We start from the raw sequence: 22,433 nt of genomic DNA on the forward strand, positions 1-22,433 counted from the left end.
TTGAACGCATCAAGAATATTACAAAGGTGTCCTGAGTCTAGTCTTTCAGGAAAAACCAACAGTCCTTTCTTCAAGTTCTGTATAAATATCAGTTTGAATCATTTATATATCTATTAAAATGTTCAAATTGAATCACGGTTGATAAAGATGCATCATCTGTGGAACACGATGTTGAGCTTGCGGGCAGCCTGTCAGACTAGCCACAGGGCACATTATTTCCCACTTCACCCATTTGTCACAGTAATTCGTCTCCCAACGCGGTTTGTCCGTCTCTCTAGCAACCGAGAAATAAGTTCAGCAACAAGGAAGGAGCCAGCCCAGAGTGACCGAATGGTGAGTGAGTTATGTGTAAGTCTTTTACAGAGTTTTATCCTGTGCGTTCATCTGAACTTCTTTTCTGTGGAGCACGGAGCATCTAGTTAGCTTTAGGAGAAAACTGTAACGTGAGGCAAAAATTTGATTTCATCTCGACGTTTCAGTATCAATGTGAGTATGAAGTATTCTTTAACATGCTAACAGCTAACAGTAACCTGCTGCTCCCTTCCTCCATGAGTGAGGATGGAGCAGGTGGACACTGCTGAGCTACGTTAGCTTGCAATATGATGCGTTCAATGTCTCAACAAACAACTAAAACTTGCCAGAGAAACAATTGACAAATCTGCAGTTCAGATAATGTCTCATATATCAATGTGTTTTACACGGTGCATAAACGTTATATCAATCTTGTTGATCGATTTGTTGCAACAGTAGTTTCAAAACTAAACTTGTTGAACTTGTGTTTCTGTCTCACAGCGATGCAAGCAAAAACATCAACATCTCTGACAGTGTGAAGTGAGAAAATCTGTCTGAGAAAGATGGAGGGTAAGTCTGTTCTTTCACTGAGGAAGCTAAAACCAAAGTAGTCTGCAAACCATTTACTCTTGCAGATCTGTCACTATAATGCTACATCACGCAGATCATTGCTCTGATTGGATATAGGTCACTTCGACAAGCCTTGTAAATGCCCTTTAGATATCGAAAGTGAACCGAGCCATTAACTATTGGCTGTAGTAACATGAGGCTAAAACCAGACCTTTGAGATATTAGGTCACAGTTTTGCCTTTATTTTAATTTCTAAACCTGATAAACCTTCACATGGTCCTGCTCCTTTTTCGATCTATCAGAAGGTTGACAAACAGCAGTTATTCCACAGCCCCAAAGGAAACATACAAACAGAAAGACGTCATTAGCTGTGGAGGTGTGAGTCTCCGAGGATTAGCACCTGTGAATGTGCGAGACCTGACATTTTCTTCCATATTCACACAGTCATTGTGTGAACAGTGAGGAAAAAACCTGCTGTTCTACACTAAAATCACTATGTCCTAATTAAATAAATCATACTAGTAGTAGATATTGATTTTAATTCAGTTTTAATAATTACATATTAATACCTGTGTACCACCTGCCACCATATAAATGTTGCACTGACTGACGTTATTCTTAATTGTAGCTTCCAACGATTTGTACACCACCAAATGGCCTGTATTTATATAGCGCTTTTCTATGCACTACAGTTTTGTCATTCACCCATTCACTCACACTTTTATACAGCACAATTATGTGTGTCATCTTTCATATCCACTCAGTGTTCAAAGGATAGCACTGACATTTAAATAGTTTGACCTATTTACCGTTCAAAAATAAATAAATAGTCATTATCTCAGTGTTGACCAGCATTGTTGTTGTGGTTATGTTATGCTATAACTTAGAAGCCCTATGTTTTGTTACAAATAAGGCTGGGCAATATTGTCTAAAAATAATGAATTAATTTCATTTATATTTATAATAATATTTTAAATAATAAAAAAAATGTTTCAACCTATTCATTTATAATTTTGCATTGATTTTTTTTCTCCCCCCTCTAAAAAACACTTTATACGATTGACTGAAGTAATACTGTAAACACATTTACAGTTATTATACCCATAACAATTTAAACATGAAATTGACCTTGTTTCAAGTTCAACATATCACAAACTTGTCTGCTGCTTTTAGTTGTAGTGAGCGGTGGTTTGCTCGATTTCAAACTGTTCACTGTTGATTTGAGTAATTAATTAAATCAATTAATTGCCCATCCCTTGTCTGAAGCACACCTCCAATAGCCCCAAAGCTCACCACTTGGTGGCAGTCAAGCCTGGCTTAAATTATTGAAACACTTAAACCAGAGGTCTCAAACTTGCGGCCCCCCAATCAATTTTATGCGGCCTGCCACTTAATACCAAGTTTTAATGAGTTATTTCTGTATGGTTTTTACATTATTAATACATCTATCATCATAAATATCATTATTTATATGTCTTTTTCTCAAAAAGTAGGACTTTTTTCACAAACTAGACACTCTGTTTGGCCCCTAGGTCATATGAGTTTGAGACGCCTGACTTAAGCTTTTAAAGGTTGGACTTCACCTTGTAGTGGCTGTTTGTTGTAACGAACATAACTTAGCCTGCTGACCGTATTCCTGGTGTGACTGTTCCTCATCAGATGTGCAGGAGGAACTGGACTCAGTGGAGGCTGAGCTGGAGGTGGTGGAGCTGCAGATCGCAGAACTGCTGCAGAAGCAGACCGAGTTGACTTCTCGTAAGAATGCACTGCTGCAACAACTGGGAGAGGCCTGTGACACTGCGCCGTCTTCATCGTCGTCATCTTTGTCCTCTGCTTCTACCAAATCATCTGGAGCTAATTCAGTAATGAGCAAAAAGGAGATGCAGCTCTATGATGGCACAGGTAGTAAAAACACTGCTACACCATTTGGTTTAGTAGGTTTGTGTGTTAGCCTGCTAAAGCATGTGCATATTTTGTTACACTACTTATTATATTAGTGTTTTTGCATTATTTTCCCTCACTATTCAGACTTGATGTGACCTCTGTGAGAACATCACAAGATAGTTTGCTGTCTGTGTTAAATCATGTCAAGTACAGTCTAGCTTCCAAATAAACATAAGAATATTAGACATATGTAGTATTTACACACCGGAGTCAAAAGTGTATATATATAATCACTGCACACTTCAAACACTTCTTTGACCAGAAATGTGATTATTTAGTTGCAGTAAACATTTTAGTTTGACAAAGACAAACCGTCAGGATTATCAAAGACATAAAGTTAAATGTGTGAGCAGGTTGTGACTAAAATAGATGTGTATATAACTTGGACAATGCAATTAAAATCTTGTGTACCTGTACCAGATTTCCCATGGTCCAAAGCAGTGGAGCAGCACCTGAAGGACTCGTTCCGTCTGTCCACTTTTAGACCACTCCAGCTCAGAGCCATCAATCTGACCCTGTCAGGAAAAGATCTCTTTCTGGTTATGCCCACAGGAAGAGGCAAGAGCCTCTGCTACCAGCTACCTGCAGTCTGCTCCAATGGTACACTGAGACATACAGACAGAGACACACACACACACACAAAATGCTGTTTGTTCTGTGCATTCATTATTTTCTAATGTGTGTGCATGTGTCAGGTTTTACACTGGTCATCACTCCCTTGATTTCTCTAATGGAGGACCAGATCATGTACCTGAAGTCAATCGATGTGCCAGCGGTCATGCTGAACGCATCCAGTAGCAAGGTAACATCTAACTCACTTCCACTCGCCTGTCAGTGTGTCGAGTCAAACAAACTGCATCAGCTTCACCATCCACACAACAGACTGTCTCAGTAGAAATATGCCGTAATCAAACAAATCAGGGTTCCAACGTGTACTTAAAATCCTTGAAAGTTTGTGAATTTGAAAAAAAAAATACGAAGCCCTTGAAGGTTTTTGAAAATTGCCTTAAAAAGACATGGGTAATTGAAAGTGCTTGAGTTTTGTGCAAGAAAGAAGTTGGGTTAATATTTAGTTTCCCGCCACTGATGTGCCCTGTTTGTTTACAACGCCACCTACTGTTTCATGTGCCCTGCACTGCTTAATATATGTAGACTAGGTCTACACAGAACAAACGTCGAGTTGTAATTACTAGTGGGGTTGTGGGCACTGTACACAACATGTGTTGACGTGGGATTCCATGCAGAACAATTGACGATCAATTGATTGATATTCTAAGATATCTCTGGCTCACCAAAGAAAATGACAAAGACTGCTTTGTCAGATGCAGAGTGTGCTGCATGGGCGTCCACATTGTTGCCCTCCCATCTTAAGCTGAGTCGGCACATTTGGTCCTTGAACTTGAGGAAACTGGTCCTGGAAAGTCCCTGAAAAGTCCTTAAATGGTGGTGGAACCCTGACAAATACAAAAGTCTAAATTGTACAGATTACTGTGACATATTTTGTTGTTAAAGTATGGTGGTAAAAGCACATAGTATGTATTTTAAAATAACTATATATTAAATATAACATAAAATGTTTGAATGTACCTGCTAAATGGCCATTCTTTCATTTTAGGAGCATGCTAAGACGGTCTTGGCTGGAATGATGGATCCGAAGGCTCCTTTTAAGCTCCTGTACGTGACTCCAGAGAAGATCGCCAAAAGCAAGATGCTCATGTCTCGACTGGAGAAAGCCTACAATGCAGACCTGCTGAGTCGCATCACTGTGGACGAGGTGCACTGCTGCAGCCAGTGGGGACATGACTTCAGACCAGGTCACACACTTATCATTTTTGACATAAACCAGTAGTTTGATAAGTTGGGAGAACACCTCTCAATTGTGTTTAAGATTGGTGTGTGTATCTGTGTAGAATCTGCACTGTAGCACTCGCTAATCTTCACCCTTGAATCCACACTGTAGATTATAAACTGCTGGGCATCCTGAAGAGACAGTTCCCCAAAGTGCCGCTGATCGGCCTCACAGCCACGGCAACCAGCAGCGTCCTCAAGGACTGCGAGAAGATCCTGTGTGTGTCACAGCCAATCACGCTCACCGCCTCCTTCAACAGAACCAATCTTTACTATGAGGTGGTAACCACAGCAACTACACTCACTAACACACACATATTTGTCCGCTAACTCACCTGTCCTTTCCTAGTGTGCAGCAGGTGATTGCTGTGGATGTGATTCAATAGTTTTAAAATATAAAAGCCTTTTTAACTCGAGGCTTTTCCAGATTTCCAGCTGTGAACTCCTCTTAAATCAGAACATCTTTTGATACTCGGCCACTAGTGTCAAACATTGCAAATGTAACAAGTGTCTCACCTTTTATTCTCAGGTTCGTGTTAAAGAGTCTGACATCAGTGCATCAATAAACGACATCGCCTCTTTGATCACGGACAGATACAAGGACCAGTCAGGTACTGCAGCAAAAAAAACACAGGGTTATATATAATAGCATTTCTGAATAGTTTGTTTGCTTTTTGTTTTTTTGTTGTTTTTTTTTTGGGGTGGTGTGAGAAGCTCGAGACTAGCCAAACATCACAAGCAGAGAGGACTGCCTCTTTGTGCAGTTCTGGCTCCTGAGTGGATAAAGTGTTGCTGGATACTGAGGAAGTAACAACACCACTTTCTCCTATGTCAGAGCCTGAGACGAAGAGACTCTTGTCACTGAGCAAACACTGTAGATCAGTTTAATTAAAGAATTTCTCTGACATCAACTTTAAGGTTGACTCATAATGAATAAGTCCCCTCTTAACAATTTAATCTTAACTAAAAAACTGCAGATGCTTTGGAAAAAAGTTACCATGGCAACGGTTGATGAATGTGTGTCAGTCCTAATAAAAAGCAGCTATAAAAGGCTTTCTTTTCCCATGTGATTTTAGTACTGTAGTGAATTTACCGAGCTGTGTGTTGCCTGACACCGTGTGTGTCTGCCACAGGCATTGTGTATGTGTTCTCGCAGAAGGATGCCGAGACTGTGTCCTCTGAACTCCAGAAGAGGAACATCGTGGCTTCTCCCTACCACGCCAACATGGAGCCCAACGACAAGTCCCACGTTCACCGCAAATGGACCTCCAACAAAATTAAGGTAATGATAATAGTTATTGAAAATGTATGCGCTCCACAAATATATAATGTCCTACTGTTTTGTTTTTATGTAAAACATACAGTTAGAAGTATATACCCCTCTTATGACCATCATGATAATCAGGCTGCCTGGATTTATTTCGATTTTATCTCTGTAGAATGAGTGCTTCTGCCCCTTTGTCCAAGATAACTTTCACTTTCAATATCTGGCAGTTATTCAACCGTTTAGGAATTACGGTATGTCATAAACGTGTGACACGCTGGTGAATCTGGTCTGTGATTGGACAGTCTTTCCATGGAAGTCCTGAGGGCTACTGTAATGACAAGGATGTGGGCGCAAAGCTCTATTTCTCTGCTTTCCGGTATCTATCCATCCAGCCTTTTTAAAAGGATGACTCTAGCTCCATATTGCAAAATGCATCAAAATTGTCGCTACAGAAACAGAAACAGAACACTGATAAGCTACTGACTAACTTTCACAATTACTTGAATGTTACAGACATTTAGATCTTACACACTACAGCTTTAAGTTTCATAGGCAATGTAATTATTACAGCCATATTGGAACATGTCTCCATACTGTACGTGTTCATCCGTGTTGTCCTGCAGGTGATCGTAGCCACTGTGGCGTTTGGCATGGGCATCGACAAGCCTGACGTCAGGTTCGTCATCCACCACACCATCAGCAAGTCGGTTGAGAACTACTACCAAGAGAGTGGACGCGCAGGTAGACACAGTACCATGTACGTCTGAGTGTGTTCTGCTGTGGCATTTTTACAGACACATATGTGTGTGTGTGCGTGTGCAGGAAGAGATGGCCTCCCCGCAGACTGCATCGTCTACTTTGGCTTCTCTGATATATTCCGGATCAGCACCATGGTGGTGATGGAGAATGTTGGTCAAAAGAAGCTGCTCAAGATGGTTGAATACTGTCAGGCGGTTGACAGGTAGTTATTTGGTGGGGTTGAATGATATAATGATTCATTTCTATGAACTGTAGTAGGAAACTTGCATGTATTAACAGAAAAACAAAACCTAGGCCACATACTAGTTCCTCTCGAGGTGATCCCGAGTGTAAGGTGTGTCTCCTGATGCTGTGTGAAGGTGTCGTCGCTCCCTCATGGCCGTCCATTTTGATGAGGTGTGGGACGATGAAGGCTGCAATCAGACGTGCGATACTTGCCGCTACGCAAATGGTGTGTGATATGACAGAGTAACAAATATCTATCATGTTTACCATCATTTGTGACTCGTCTTATCTGTACTCTGCTAGACTGCACCTCCGTGGACATTTCCACACATGCCAGGCAGGTGGTGCAGATCATGGAGCTGGCAGAGTCCATGAATGAGAAGCTGACTCCTCTGAAGCTGATGGAGGCGTGGCTGGGGAAAGGCCCCGCCAAGTACAGGAAGAATCTTCAGACCTCCACGCTGTCTCGGCTGCAGTGTGAAGCTGTCATCGTGCGGCTGTTGCTGCAGGGATACCTCAGGTGAGGGGACACCATCTTCCATCGTCTCTTTTTTCTGTTAAGACATTGATCTTTGTTTTAATTTTACCACGAACATGACCGTCTTATAATTGGTTAGTTAATTAGGAAGAGGTGGAATGCAACTAATGAACCAATTTTTGTGGTTAAAATTTTGATTCGAATGTAATTTCAAGTTGTAAACAAACGTCTCACTGATGTTTGAGTGAGAAACAATTAGTGTCCTTTTCCTGTTCAAATCTAACAGGACATTAGTTGGTCCTTTTCCAGGTCATAATCAGATTAAAAATGTACAAAATTGACGTCATGTTCTGTTGAAGACTATCTGAAACTATTATTTGAGACCATTAACTGTTTAGGTTTGGCTGTCTATCAAAGTTCAAGGTCACATTGGCTTCACCAAAGGTGTTTTTCTCCTCTTGAACATCAAATTCTGATGACTTTATGTTCTTTTGAAGAAGTCCTGAGACTAGTAATTGAGATCATTAACTCTTCAGCAAAAAGTTTGCTTGCTTCCAAGGCTTTACTATTCAAACAGCTTTCATTTTTATATACAGTCTATGCTCCCAATCAAATACGGAAGATACATGTTCCTGTTGCTGTTTACTTAGTAAGCAGCTCACTACCACGATAGATGCATCATTAAAACAACCTTTGAATCTAGACCTCTTGGTTTCAGGGATGTGATACTAACTGTTCCAAACTAAAGCTGTCATTATTGTACATGTGCGTTGCTAGGGAATAGAAAGTCTGTAAAAACGTCCATACAGTATTAACTCCTCTCTTGTCTGCACTGCTGGTTCAGAGAGGACTTCAGCTTCACTCCATACACCACCTACTTCTACATGAAGCTGGGCCAAAAAGCTGCTCTGCTGAAGAACCATACTCACACACTCAGTATGAAGATGAGGACGACACAGAAGGAATCTGCCATGGTGAGTTAATGATGGCCACAGTGATGAATCTCAAAACACGCCTTGGCCAGTAGCCTCTTATCGTGTCAGCATCATATTTATTTGATTAAAATCAAAACAAGTTTATATTCTAATATAATCAAAGTTGTGTTAGAATATTATTGTTGCTTTTCCTCCAAAAACATGGTAGATGTCATTCTCTTCAGTGATCGACTAAACTTGTTGTTTCTACTCTTACTGTGTTTGTGCTTTGTGATTTTTTTTCCTCTTTGTGAAAGTTGTTTGTTTTAATCCGTTTCTTCTTCCAGTCTTTCCTCCTTTTTATGACTTTAAAACATTTTCTAACTGTCTCTAAGGTCCAGAGGTAAGTCAGCTGAATTTAACTGAAGTGTTGTCACCGTGTCTCTGTGAATCCTGGTCCTCACAGTTTGGTGTTTTTATTTGAAATCCTGTGAACCATCACACCACTGTTACACCGTAACTGATAAAGCTCATTATTAGTCTTCTAACTTTATTAATCGCAGATGAACCATCGTAGATCATAGATGATCACAGCTCCCTTTGAATTACTCTCCACATGTTCCTGAGCTTTGTGGCATCGGACGCTCCACCTTCATCAGCAGATGAGAATGAGTTATTTCACTTCTCATGTGTGTTTTGTGATGTGCACACAGTCGGCGGCTCCTCCTGGTTCAAAAATCCTACAACTCTGAAAGTCATGTCTTGTGAACTTTGCTAAGCTGTGCTCAGGAAGCTAAAGTTAGCTCACATAGTGAAAACGGTCCATCAAGATCTAGACCGATGGAATAAAAAAAACAATGGTAACAGGAATGTTTTCTCCTTGTTCTCAGTGGACCATCTGTGTCCAGACTTGAGTGTCCCATGTCCTCCCCTCTAGTTTTCCCTGGCTCTGCTCCATCGTGTAGTTGTGAACCCTCTGAGGTAAAGGCTGTTGTTAATGACCTGCAGGTAAAAGCTGCGAGTGTCCAGGGCAAAGCCAAAGAGGGGAAGAGATCAGTTGAAAGTGCTGGAGATGCCCCCGTGTCCAAGAAATCCAAGAAATCCAAGACAGGCCTCCCCTAGTCCCTGACAAAGTACAGTTCCTCATTCTTTACTCTGTTCACTGCTGCTTCTCTTGACATGCCACTGTCCACACTTCATTCTTCACATATGGGTCAGACTGACTGGGTGATGGAGGACTAATGATGATCCCTGAAAATCACTGTTTAAATGCTGCCTGATTTAAAATGGAGAACAAAAAAAGAAGTAAAACATAATAAGCATGATGGCATCTGATCTTGAGTTCAGGCTAAACGTTAAGTGAATTTTCACCTCATACCAGAACCAGCCAATGGAGCTGGTTGTTCTCCTGTCCTTTTCATATTTCTTTATAAAGGTCGAAAGTTACATCCACATTTCTATGTTTTTGTTTAAAAATAGGGTTGCATTTTAATCTGGACAGGCAAAAATGAAGACCCTTGAAAACAATTAAGCTAAGTTACCTGCATTTGCTTGAAAAGTACGGCTAACACTTATTTTCAATTTCAGTGTCACCTTGTCATTGGTCCAATAAAAAGTTTGCTCTTAATTTTCACCTTTTGTTTTCCGAAACTGAGTACGCAGAGTAGAGAATCAGCAGACACGCGTGTTTGCAGACCCATTACGTCTGATTTACGTCTGAATTGTCGTTTTCAAACAAAAAAACAGTAGTGTGGATGTGGCCTAGGTTTTGTCCTTCAGTCAGAGAAACACCAGCATCTACAGACAGCTCTTCACATATGCATTAAATTTGCACTCAGATGAAGTATGAAGAAAAATTCACTGCACGTTTTTTCTGAACACACTGTGATCACTCCTATTCAGCAGGCTTGGGCAAAGTCAGGTTACACAACCACACGATAACTGTCCCTTTATAAGTTTGAGTTTATATTGTTTTTTTCCACAACATTTATTCTGTAAACTGTGAAGGTGTCGGCCGCCAGTATAATCTATTGATAACAAGTCAGGTTCTCAACTGGCCTGTCATTTTAATGTATTTATTTATTTTCCTTATCATCTACAGTACTGTGCAAAAGTCTTAGTCCACCAATAGCTTAAATCATATTATTTAAACAACTTTCATATTTATTTATTTACTTTTGGTCATCTCCTTAAGATACAACCAGAAAATCCAACATATGGACACTAGAATATAAATAAATGAAAATGAATACAAAATTGATCTCAACAAAATGGCTTCTAAAGATACAAGTTGATATATAGTGTGACCTGTCTTCCTGAATTTGTCTTCAGCAATCTGAAGAGAATCTTTCCTAATACTCCGAACATATTCCCTGTATTTTATGGTTGTATTCTCATAAAGAGATTATGAAATAATAACATATGTAGTCATTGTAACGATGCTAAATTAGCAAATCCAATGGTGGCATAAGTGTTTTTGCACAGCAACATTGAAAATTGAAAGTATTGCCCAAGCCTGTTCATTGTGAGGAGCATGCTGCCGCTAACTGTACTAACATTTCATCATACTTATACTCACTGCACTTGAGATGTACATATTAAAAAAAGAAGTTGTTGAATTGTTTGTGGAAGCACATGCTGTGGAATATTCCACAGTGGTTGTGTTTTAATGCCTCACTCATCTACTGTCGTTCACTGACGCCTGTTTTCCTGGTTACAGGACACATCCGCTGTTAAAGCTGATGAGACAGAGGTTGATTTAACCTTTGAACCCGATGTCGTGGACAACAGGTGCCCCCCACAAATCAAACAGAAACAGTTTAAAGAACAGAGGAACTTGTCCAGGAAACGAGACCTGAAACCAGTGAGCCAGACTGAGAACACCGAACAACAGCTGCCACACGGACATGGAGAGGAAGAGGAGAAGACGAGATCCGTTGCAACCCAACACGTAGAGGTTGATGTTGAAATAAACATAATTGATAATGTAAGTGTCAGTGAGAGTCAGAAAACGCCATCACATCCAGCCAAAACCTGCTCCAAAAGGAAATCCACCACACCTCAGAGAGCGAGGAGGAGTCGGCGAGCAAACGCAGCCATGGCTGACGCCAGCGCAGCCGCGTCCTGCTCGCCGACCAGGGCCTCACTCATCTCCGAGACTGCGGCAGAGGAACTCTGCGAGCTGAGGAACTACTACAGCAAGCAGCTGCGGAGGATCAACTACATTTCCCATGAGCGCCTAGCGCAGCCTGCCGAGCCGGGTGTGCTGGCGTGTATCAGGGAGCCTCTGAGGAGCCTCCGCCTGCCCCGCAGTGTGACCATCGCTCAGACAGCCCGTAGCCTGTGGACACGAGTCAGCGGGAGGCGCAAACTGCTGCAACGCTGACATCACTCTTCACCGCTGTCATTAACACTGTGTTTTTTTAACTACAACAAAATGTTTTCTTCAATAAAAAAAATGAAGATAGGGCTGGGTGAAAGGGCCAGAAAGGAGTTTTGAGTTCAGTCTATTAAAATAATTCTCATGATAAAATGTGACAATTGAATGTTGATTTTTTTTTTGTATTATTATCATTATTGTTGTTATTTTTTGTGGAGACCTGTTAAACTGAAGAAGTTTTCAGACGTGTGACATTGTACTGAAGCATTTCTGTAGGTGTGATGTAGATGCAAATGTAAATAACTCCTGTCTACTAGCAAATGATGTATTCTTTAGTTTTCTTGCTGTTGTGCACGTGTCAAACAATCTCCCACTGCATTTGTTATGCGAACAGCAAACTCCATCACCAGTTTTTTTTAGACATTTTTGGGTCTTGTTTGTAAAGAAAGCATTTTACAAATTTGAGTTATAAATTCAGAGGAAAGCGTTATATTTTTAAATGTGTTAACACAATGCATAAACACACGGAATTGTTATATTGCTATCGAATAACATTGTATTGCACTAATTGTTGAAATGAATGCCCTAAGCCCAGCCCTATGGTTAAGTTTATAATTTCACAATAAAAAAAATCTATTTCACTGGTTCAGTAAAATGTGTTTCATCCTCGACCCTCTTTTTCAGACAAATACAAGTGGTTACACAGGATATTTCACAATCAGTTTTCACCTACATGAATGTGGTTATTTAAGAGTAGCAATAGAACAATCACAACCAGTGGCTAATGTGCTGGACTTTCATGGCACAGGGGTTCAACTTGGACCACTGGGTTCAATGCAAACTCTTGATCAGGACAATAATTACAGTGGTGACCAGTTTGTTTCTGACTATAAACTGATTTTAGAACTTTGTCATATTATTATACATAAGTGTGAATACACAGGGTATTTATTTCAAGTTGAATCAAAAATGAGTGGTACTGACTAGTACAGCTTTGATGTTCTGGTTAAAAATCCAAGAAGTGACATTTTCTTCAGTGTTCTCAGTCAGGATGGCCGAGCGGTCTAAGGCGCTGCGTTCAGGTCGCAGTCTCCCCTGGAGGCGTGGGTTCGAATCCCACTTCTGACAGACATAGTTTTGAGGGCTCTTTGTACACATCACATAAAGTCAAGGTCTTTCTCATGGCCAGGTGCCTCACATTGGTAACTGATGGCAAATGGAAAAAAACGGCCTCACATTGTCCCAATATTGGTATACACCAACTTTGCAAATTCTATAGCACTCACTAACAAATTCAGGAGTTAGCTGTAGACAACTGGGCTTAACTGAAGACAATTTACCACTCATCCACAAGGCTTCTTCACTTCTGACTTGTGGATAAGTACATAAGAAGTCCAGGTATTTTGCCTCTGTAGGTTGGATTCATGTTGAGAGAGTCATTATGTCGAACAATGCAGGTCGTTCACACTCTGACCCACTTTCAGGTTGTTAGTTTCACCTGAGTCAAGTTATGAATGAGGGTCACCTGAGAGACACATCATAGAATAAGTGTAAAATCTATCTAGTTTCTGACCAGAGTGATATGATGTTTGTGCCCAGAGCACAATCCAGATGTAAAGTGTTATAGAGTAGAATTCTCACCCACAACTTCAGGGAAACACTGTCACCAGAATGCAGGGCCTTACTGACTGTATACACTGTAAAAAATCGAAACTATTTTAAACAAACTACAATGGTTCCATGGTGTAATGGTTAGCACTCTGGACTCTGAATCCAGCGATCCGAGTTCAAATCTCGGTGGAACCTAATTTTGAAGAATGACACAACACCCTGAAATCAGCGGATTGTTCACAGTAAGAAAGTCAATCATCACCACTGTAGTTCTTCTGTCTCACTGACAAGTGCTTAGAAATGTAGATGAGACACAGCAAGTCATTCCTGACGTGTGCATTAGTTACATTCATTACTTTCACATGTGTCATTGTCAAAACGTCATTGCCCCATATACCCCATAACCTTTATTCAAATCTCAACCTAACTTATTTTATTTTAATGTTGATGCCCATCTAACTAATTAATAACCTGGATGACAAAAATGGACTTTAATGGCACAGGGGTTCAACTTGGACCACTGGGTTCAATGCAAACTCTTGATCACAACAGTGATTACAGTGGTGACCAGTTTGTTTCTGACTATGAACTGATTTTAGAACTTCGTCATATTATTATACATAAGTGTAAATACATGGGATATTTCAAATTGGATCAAAAATTTGCAGTACTGACTAGTACAGCTTTGATGTTCTGGTTAAAAATCCAAGAAGTGACATTTTCTTCAGTGTTCTCAGTCAGGATGGCCGAGCGGTCTAAGGCGCTGCGTTCAGGTCGCAGTCTCCCCTGGAGGCGTGGGTTCAAATCCCACTTCTGACAGACACAGTTTTGAGGGCTCTTTGTACTCATCACATAAAGCAAAGGTATTTCTCATGTCCAGGTATGGAAACCTGCCTTACGTATAAATAAGAGCTGAAACAATTAATCGATCGATCAATTATTAAATTAATCGACAACTGTTTTGATTCATCGTTTTGAAGCTTTTGTCATGATTAAAACAAGATTTCTATTGTTTAAGCTTCTTAAATATGAATATTTAATTTCTTTGCTCTGGATAACAAATTAATCATTAAAAGTCAATCATTTTGGTTTGTGGACAAAACAAGATATTTGAGAACATAATTTCCAGGTTTGACGAACACCGATCAACATTTTTTATGGCTTTCTGATCATTCATGGACCAAACGATTCATCGATTCATCGAGAAAATAATCGACAGATTAACCTACATTTATTTATTTCTGTGTCCATATGTTAATGAGGTAGGAGGTACTTACCTGGTCAAATTGGAGACCCAGACAAACGCAAATGATTCCCAATCCCAAGCCTTCCTCTCTGTAACGTAACATTGCAAAGCAGCTCCAGTTATGAATAAGCAATAAATAAATAAATGTATAAATAAATACAGGAATATAAAAATAAATGCATAAATTAATGAATGAATGAATAAATAAAATAATTATTTACTTTTCAAAACGAATAAGTAAATAAATATTATTTATTTATTTACTTATTCGTACATAAGTCAGGTTTCGTCCTCCATACAAATCAGCTGCTTCTAAATGTGAAGTGAGCCTATATTCTCTCCTTTACGTTAATTCTACTTAAACGGCCCAAACCAAACAGTCCTATTGTGAACTTTACTCAAACTATCCATAAAAATGTTCTTAGGCCCACCTCTTCTTTTCACTCAGAAAAGACAATCTACTTACTGTTAAGCCAAGCGGGAAACAGCGCCTCCAAAAACCTACTTGTGGTCAAAAAAATATTACATCTGTAGTGGTTCAGCACTACCGTCTAGAATGAATGGGAAATGTTTTAGGGCTGTTCAGCCAAATAACTCTGGGGCCCAGGCCTAAAGCAGCAGCAGAGAAACAGAAGACAGTCTTTTTTCACGTTCCTCAATGAACGTTTTGAACTTTTCAAAGTAAGTGGAAGCTTTTTTGTTCAAATAGTGAATTAATGCTTTTAATTCACGTGTATCAAGATTGTTTTATATCAACTGGTTCCAGGTTTGTTGGGTGATATTGTTGACAGTATCCAGAAACATGAACGTTGAAATTGTTTCTGATAATTTATTATTTACTATTATTTAAATATTATTAATAGGTTTTACAGTGATATTTTGATTTCAATATATTTAGTATCTGAACATCATTAGTAATAGGTGTTACAGTGGTAGCTATCTATCTATTATTCTATATGTATATATTGCAAAATCAAATGCCAGATACATAACGAAAAATAAAACATGTTGCATTGGCCGGGAATCGAACCCGGGCCTCCCGCGTGGCAGGCGAGAATTCTACCACTGAACCACCAATGCTTGTTATTAAAACCTCGCGACTGATCACTTTTGACCAATGGACAAATAACAGTATCCTAAGGTCTGGCTCCCACAGTTATTTGGCCAAACGGCCCTAAAAAATTTCCCATACATTCTCTATGGTAGTGTTAAACCACTACGGATGTAATATATTTTTGCCCACAAGTAGGTTTTTGGGGGCACTGTTTCCCACTTGGCTTAACAGTAAGTAGACGGTCTTTTCTGAGTGAAAAGAAGAAGTGGCACAGCAGCAGCAGAGAAACAGAAGACAGCGTATTTACAAACATTTTGAACTTTCCAAAATAAGTGGAAGCTTTTTTGTTCAAGTAGTGAATTAATGCTTTTTATTCACATGTATGAAGACTGCTTTATATCAACCGGTTCCAGGTTTGTTAGGTGATATTGTTGACAGTATCCAGAAATGAGCGTTGAAATCGTTTCTGATTATTTACTATTATTTGAATATTATTAATAGGTTTTACAGTGATATTTTGATTTCAATATATCTAGTATCTGAATAGTATTAGTAATAAGTGTGTCAGAGATATCTACCTACCTATCTATCTATAATTCTATATGTATATTACAAAATCAAATGCCAGTTAAATAAGGAAAAAGTGTTAAAGTAGAATTCTCACCCACAACTCCAGGGAAATACTGTCACTTGAATGGTCTCATCACTGAATACACTGTAAAAAATCTCAACTGTTTTAATCATGTTAAGATGGTTCCATGGTGTAATGGTTAGCACTCTGGACTCTGAATCCAGCGATCCGAGTTCAAATCTCGGTGGAACCTGATTTTGAAAAATCCTCAGTCTTTACATTTGATTACTGATGAAGAATGACACAACACCCTGAAACCCAGTTAATTTAATTACTTTCACATGTGTAATTGTTACAAAATAATTGCCCAATGGTTAAGTTTATAATTTCACTGGTTCAGTAAAATGTGTTTCACACCTGCTGCTTTGTAGTGAGTCACTTTAACCTTTATTTAAATCTCGGCCTATTTTATTTTAGTGTTGATGCTCATCTAACTAATTACATTACATTACATATCATTTAGCAGACACTTTTATCCAAAGTTACTTACAAGGGAATTGAGTACAATCAGCCAGGGGCAGAGTTGCACTTACGACCATGATGTCTTTTCCACCCCTGCTAATTAATAAACTGGATGACAAAAATTGGACTTTAATAGCACAGGGGTTCAGCTTCAACCACTAGGTTCAATGCAAACTCTTGATCAGAACAGTGATTACAGTGGTGACCAGTTTGTTTGGTGACTATAAACTGATTTTAGAACATTGTCATATTATTATACATAAGTGTGAATACACAGGATATTTCAAATTGAATCAAAAATTAAGTACTGACTAGTATAGTTTGACATTCTGATTAAAAAAAGAAATAGGATGGCCGAGTGGTCTAAGGCGCTATGTTCAGGTCGTAGTCTCCCCTGGAGGCAGGAGTTCAACCCTCACTTCTGACAGGCACGGTTTTTGAGTGCTCTTTGTACTCATCATATAAAGTAAAGGTCTTTCTCATGTCCAGGTGCCTAACATTTGTAATTGAGGGGGAATTAAAAAAACAGCCTCACATCTTCTTAGCCCAATATTGGAATATATCAACTTTGCAAAGTCTATATAACACTAACAAATTCAGGAGTTAGCTGGAGTTTCATACTTGAGCTTTGTAGTGAGTTTCTTTAACCTTTATTTAAATCTCGACCATTTCATTTAGTTGTTTATTTTATTTTATTTTGTTTTAGTGTTGATACCATCTAACTAATTAATTAACTGGATGAAACTTGTATTTGTCAAGTATCATGTATAAAAGTCATTAACGTAAGTGTGGTGCTATGATGCTATGGTATAATGATCAGCAGGCTGGATTTTGAATGCAGTAATGTGGAAAAACTCAAAGTGACCATGTTTGTCCTCAACCACATGGTTAATTAACCACATCACAGTATACAGACACCAAACTAACCTGCTGACTTTTAAGGGTATGTTATCTTCTATCTATCTTTTTGTTGGTTTATAAATGTGTTTTTGTACATTTTTGTTTATTGTTCCCCCATCAAACCTCCTCAAATAAGACATGACTTCCTGTTAAGGTGGCTTTAGAAGAAGCACTGGTGTAAATAAATAATGAAATCAATGATGAACTTTCAGCTATTCACTGTTCTTTGCTTCCCTCTAGTGGACGTCGATTATCCAAAACCCTGTTGTATATGGGTGCAGTTTGTAAAGCGGTGCACACTGAAAATAACAGCAACATTTTGTCACATTTAGCTTCAAACAATGTTTAAAAAAACTGGTATGAATTTTTGAGGGTCACTTTTCTGCAATTTGTCAACTTAGAGATATTTTAAACAGCAAAATTCAATGTTACACCTAAATGTTAAATTTAAATCTAAATAATAAATCTAAATGTTAAATGTTGAATCTAAATGTTTTGGTTGAAACTAAATATTTAACTAATATGCAAATTCAAAATGCCGGTGACCGGAATTACCTAAATAAGAGGTCTAGGAGGTCAGTGTGTGTTTAAAGTGTCAAATAACGAATGAAAACCATCTCATCTGGGGGAATGGACTCTTGGACATTGATTATCGTGATAATAACTACCTAAAATAATAAACATGTTTGGAGAAACTGTATTTGAAGAGTACTTTGAGTTTTTAGTGTCACTTTTATGAAGGGTGCGGGACGAATGAGCTGCAGCCACTATAGCAGCCACGAGGGGGCTCACTTTGACTGATCTGTCATGTTCGCTTGCATACAGGCCAGCAAGAGCCTATCCCCGCCCGCCCCCGACCAACTTCACTTAACTAAACTAGCTAACGGTAGCCAGTAGAGATTTGCTACTAGTACCTATGCACTTTACCTATGCACGTCACCTTTGCACATTTGTTTTTATAAACAGTAAAACTCACACCGGTAAGTGACGCAAACGAAACTAGCTAAGTGGCTACCGTTAGCTTGTTTAGTTACGTTAGCCTTGACAAGAAACGAATGCTACGTGATTTGGAAAACATAAAGTCACTTACCGATGTGGCCTGTGGTGGCCCTGAGGCGGTTGCTGTCGCTGTCACTGTTGAAAAATGTTGTATAGCCGCCAGGACGGCTCTGCCGATGTTCTCGGCTGACGTCGATTCGTTGGACATTTTCGCAGAGCGACCATGGCCGACAGTACCGTACCTGGTCGGGGGCGGGCGGGGATAGGCTCTTGCTGGCCTTTATGGAAGCGAACGTGACAGATCACAGAAGTGAGCCCCCTCGTGGCTGGCTATAGTGGCTACAGCTCCCAAGTCCCGCACCTTTCATAAAAGACACACTAAAAACTCATAATCATTTAGTTTCGATTTAACATTTAACATTTAGATTTAGATTTAGTATTTAGATTTAACATTTAGATCTAGATTTAAATTTAACATTTAGATCTAGATTTAAATTTTACATTTAGACTTAGCATATAGATTTAACATTAAACATTTCGGTGTAACATTTAATATTTGGATTTAGCTATTTAAAATATCTCTAATTTGACAAATATTGTTGTAAATGTGCAAAAAAGTGACCCTCAAAAATTCATACCAGTTTTTTAAACATTGTTTGAAGCGAAACGTGACAAAATGCTTCTGTTATTTTCAGTGTGAGCCGGTGCCCCATAGCTGTAATGTTTACTGTGTGGCTCATGCATGTTTTGCCAGGAGTGTACTCACATAGTGGTTATTATATCATTTTCAATTGACCAATTATTTGATCTAATATCATCATATATCATTTTATTATCAATTGCGAATATACAGGATATTTTTTTAAATCAGTCACAACCATGAATACGGGTTATAGTTAAAATAGTAACATTTTTTACAGTGTGCTAAGTCAGGATGGCCGAGCGGTCTAAGGCGCTACGTTCAGGTCGTAGTCTCCCCTGGAGGCGTGGGTTCGAATCCCACTTCTGACAAAGTAGTTTTCGAATGTTGTACAGTGTTAAACACTAGTGGAGTGGCGAAAGATTGCACCACATTTCCAGGTTACCACAAGTGTTCAGATATGGATTATGGAGGACGAGACCTGACTTGTATATATATATCTATATATAAAAAAAATAATAAATACAGAAATAAATGTATAAATGCATGAATAAATACAGCAATAAAGGAAAACAGGAATAAATAAATGCTTTACATTTATTTGTACATTTCTGTTCACTTATATTTATTTATTTCTAATAATAATATTAACAATAATAATATTTGCTTATGTAATTAATGAGGTTTATTAATGAAGTAGATGCCATTCTAGTTGTGAATGAGGGTGGTTTGGGTCGCCTGAGAGACACATCATAGAATAAGTGTAAAATCTATCTATTTTCTGACCAGAGTGATGTGATGTTTTGTGAAACAGCCCAGAACACAATCATCCAGATGTAAGTAGGAGTCTCACCCACAACTCCAGGGAAACACTGTCACCTGAACAATCCTTAGCCTTTGCACTCATTCAACCCCTGACCCACTTCTATTCTGTAGGTTGCATCTCCACAACAATAAAAAGTACCTACTCACCATAGGCAAAGTCATCGCTGCACGGCTACGCGACATACACAAATGAGTGACTAGTGACTTTACACCAGACTCCTGGTAATTGCTGGAGATTAACCCATGTTTTTAGGATTGTTAATTAGTTTTAACTTATCTACAGTTTAGCACTGTTCGGCTTGATTTCTGTCCACACCTCTCCGGAGTACAGCCTCCTACTCCACAGACTACAGTGGCAGGGTCTGTGATGCCACCCACGATCGGCGGTGCTGTCCCTAAATACACCAGACTCCTCTGTTAAATATAGAGATTTCCCTGGTAGTTGTTGGAGATTAACCCACATTTTTAGGATTGTTAAGTAGTTTGAAGTGATCTACAAGACTTCTTGCACCCAAACCGAGACCCATATCCATAGGCCAACAAAACTTGGTAATTTCCACAGGTTAACTTGTCAGCTAAGACACAAGATTACCAGAAGAAATTGACCACACTGTGTTGGATTAATTTTCTTTTTATCTTAAGAACTTAGCTGTCTGCAACTGGACTTGCTCGAGGTAAGTTGAAGACATTTCACCTAAGGCCCTCCCATGGAGGAGTGGGTTTGAATCCCACTTCTCACATGGTCGTTTATCGGGGATGAAAAGTGTTACTGAAAGAGGTAGGATTCTAACCCACAACTTCAGGGAAAGATTGTCTCCTGAATGCAGGGCCTTCCTGACTGTAAACGCTGAAAAAATCTCAACTGTACTGGTGAGCTCACAGTGGTTCCATGGTGTAATGGTTAGCACTCTGGACTTTGAATCCAGTGATCCGAGTTCAAATCTCGGTGGAACCTGTCTTTGAGCAATCCTGAGTATGGCTCAGGTCAAAGGGAGTAGCAAAAAAACCTCATTGTGTTTAGCCTCTGTGGGCTGGGTACATGTCAAGAGGGTCATTCTGTTGAACGATGCAGGTCGTTCACACTCTGACCCACTTTCGTGTTGTTATTTTCACCTGTGTCAAGTTGTGAATGAGGATCGTTAGGGTCACCTGAGAGACACATCTAAAATCTATCTAGATTCTCACCAGAAATAAATAAATAAATGCATAAATAAATACAGGAATAAATAAAACAGCAGTTGTACAACATGACAGGACCAAGCGCGCACACACACACACACACACACACACAAAAACTGGGCTGCGCTCAGCTGTGTTTTCACTCTAATTATAGTCTCAACTTAAGTTCACTACATTTCGCTGCTTTTTCCCCTCAAGGACACTGATATGTGTCATCATTCCCACTCCCAAAAAATATAAGTTGTGTATATATATATTAGTTTCACCTGAGTCAAGTTATGAAGTGAATGAGGGCACGTCATACAATAACCTCACTTTTGTGTTGTTTTCTGGTGTTTTAAGGTTAAGTAGAGGGAAATGCTTTCACAGAGAAATGAGAAGTATCAACCAGTGGCTAATGTGCTGGACTTTAAAGGCATTCAACTTGTTTAACCACTTGTTAAATGCTGTCTCTTAATTAGAACAGTGGTGACTAATTAGTTTGTGACTATCAACATGGTTTATTTTGTGTTTTTTTTTAATTATTATTCATTCATCATTAACAAATGTGAATTCACTGAATGTGTCTGGACATTATGAAGAAAAATACCATATTTTTTACAGTGTACTCAGTCAGGATGGCCGAGCGGTCTAAGGCGCTACGTTCAGGTCGTAGTCTCCCCTGGAGGCGTGGGTTCGAATCCCACTTCTGACAGTAGATGTTTTCATCCACAAATTTCTGAAGTACCATAAATAATAGTCGCGTGAAATGATTCTCCCATTGTGGAATGTGTTCTTGAAAAGACTCAAGTTATTTCTCAACTCAGGGGAAACTGAGGTTGGGAAGCACCATTTTTCTAAAATAATACCAATATTCTAGTAAGACAAAGCTAAATGCAAATCGGTGAAGTATTCCTTAGGCACTTAGTTGTGATGGCTAAGGTACTAAGGAATTCATATATGATGTGTCCCCATAAGATATAAAATACATGTGCGTGTGAATACTTGTATTTACACGTTTTTGAGGTCCAAAAAAAGGTACAAACCTATCTTTGTGGGGACAATATATGTGGGGCCCACAACTAAGACCTGATTTTAGGGTTAGGGTTAAGGTTTGAGTACATTATGAATATGTGTCCTCACTAAGGTTTAAAAACAAGTTTGTGTGTGTGTGAGTGAGCGAGCGAGAGAGAGAGAGAAGGGGTGTGTGTGTGTGTGTGTGGGGGGGTGAG

The 22,433-nt window shown here is 39.2% G+C and overlaps 1 protein-coding gene and 8 non-coding genes across 11 annotated transcripts; 8 read left to right on the forward strand and 1 right to left on the reverse strand.

Moving 5' to 3' along the window:
• Positions 1–218: 218 nt before the first annotated feature.
• Positions 219–12,316, forward strand: recql (RecQ helicase-like). Of its 3 annotated transcripts, XM_044021994.1 has the most exons (16): positions 219–333; positions 793–861; positions 2,521–2,763; positions 3,226–3,405; positions 3,501–3,607; positions 4,421–4,619; positions 4,766–4,932; positions 5,183–5,264; positions 5,787–5,935; positions 6,544–6,661; positions 6,743–6,881; positions 7,039–7,130; positions 7,208–7,424; positions 8,227–8,356; positions 9,305–9,429; positions 11,016–11,096. In XM_044021994.1, the coding sequence occupies exons 2-15, from the start codon at positions 855–857 to the stop codon at positions 9,416–9,418; spliced, it is 1,944 nt and encodes a 647-aa protein (XP_043877929.1). In that variant the 5' UTR covers positions 219–333; positions 793–854; the 3' UTR covers positions 9,419–9,429; positions 11,016–11,096. The 3 variants fall into 3 exon arrangements, with proteins under 3 accessions (XP_043877929.1, XP_043877928.1, XP_043877927.1); XM_044021993.1 differs by lacking the exon at positions 9,305–9,429 and having other exon boundaries at positions 222–486; positions 11,016–12,316; XM_044021992.1 differs by lacking the exon at positions 9,305–9,429 and having other exon boundaries at positions 222–333; positions 11,016–12,316.
• Positions 12,317–12,720: 404 nt separating this feature from the next.
• Positions 12,721–12,803, forward strand: trnal-cag. Its single transcript has one exon. It is a non-coding gene; the product is annotated as a tRNA-Leu (tRNA).
• Positions 12,804–13,409: 606 nt separating this feature from the next.
• Positions 13,410–13,481, forward strand: trnaq-cug. Its single transcript has one exon. It is a non-coding gene; the product is annotated as a tRNA-Gln (tRNA).
• A 541-nt stretch (positions 13,482–14,022) lies between these two features.
• Positions 14,023–14,105, forward strand: trnal-cag. Its single transcript has one exon. It is a non-coding gene; the product is annotated as a tRNA-Leu (tRNA).
• Positions 14,106–15,541: 1,436 nt separating this feature from the next.
• Positions 15,542–15,612, reverse strand: trnag-gcc. The gene has a single exon. It is a non-coding gene; the product is annotated as a tRNA-Gly (tRNA).
• A 726-nt stretch (positions 15,613–16,338) lies between these two features.
• trnaq-cug lies at positions 16,339–16,410 on the forward strand. The gene has a single exon. It is a non-coding gene; the product is annotated as a tRNA-Gln (tRNA).
• A 3,096-nt stretch (positions 16,411–19,506) lies between these two features.
• trnal-cag lies at positions 19,507–19,589 on the forward strand. The gene has a single exon. It is a non-coding gene; the product is annotated as a tRNA-Leu (tRNA).
• A 1,337-nt stretch (positions 19,590–20,926) lies between these two features.
• On the forward strand, positions 20,927–20,998 carry trnaq-uug. Its single transcript has one exon. It is a non-coding gene; the product is annotated as a tRNA-Gln (tRNA).
• An 835-nt stretch (positions 20,999–21,833) lies between these two features.
• Positions 21,834–21,916, forward strand: trnal-cag. Its single transcript has one exon. It is a non-coding gene; the product is annotated as a tRNA-Leu (tRNA).
• The last annotated feature ends 517 nt before the right edge of the window (positions 21,917–22,433 follow it).

Source organism: Solea senegalensis, linkage group LG3 (genome assembly GCF_019176455.1).
Source record: "Solea senegalensis isolate Sse05_10M linkage group LG3, IFAPA_SoseM_1, whole genome shotgun sequence".
NCBI classification, from domain to species: domain Eukaryota; kingdom Metazoa; phylum Chordata; class Actinopteri; order Pleuronectiformes; family Soleidae; genus Solea; species Solea senegalensis.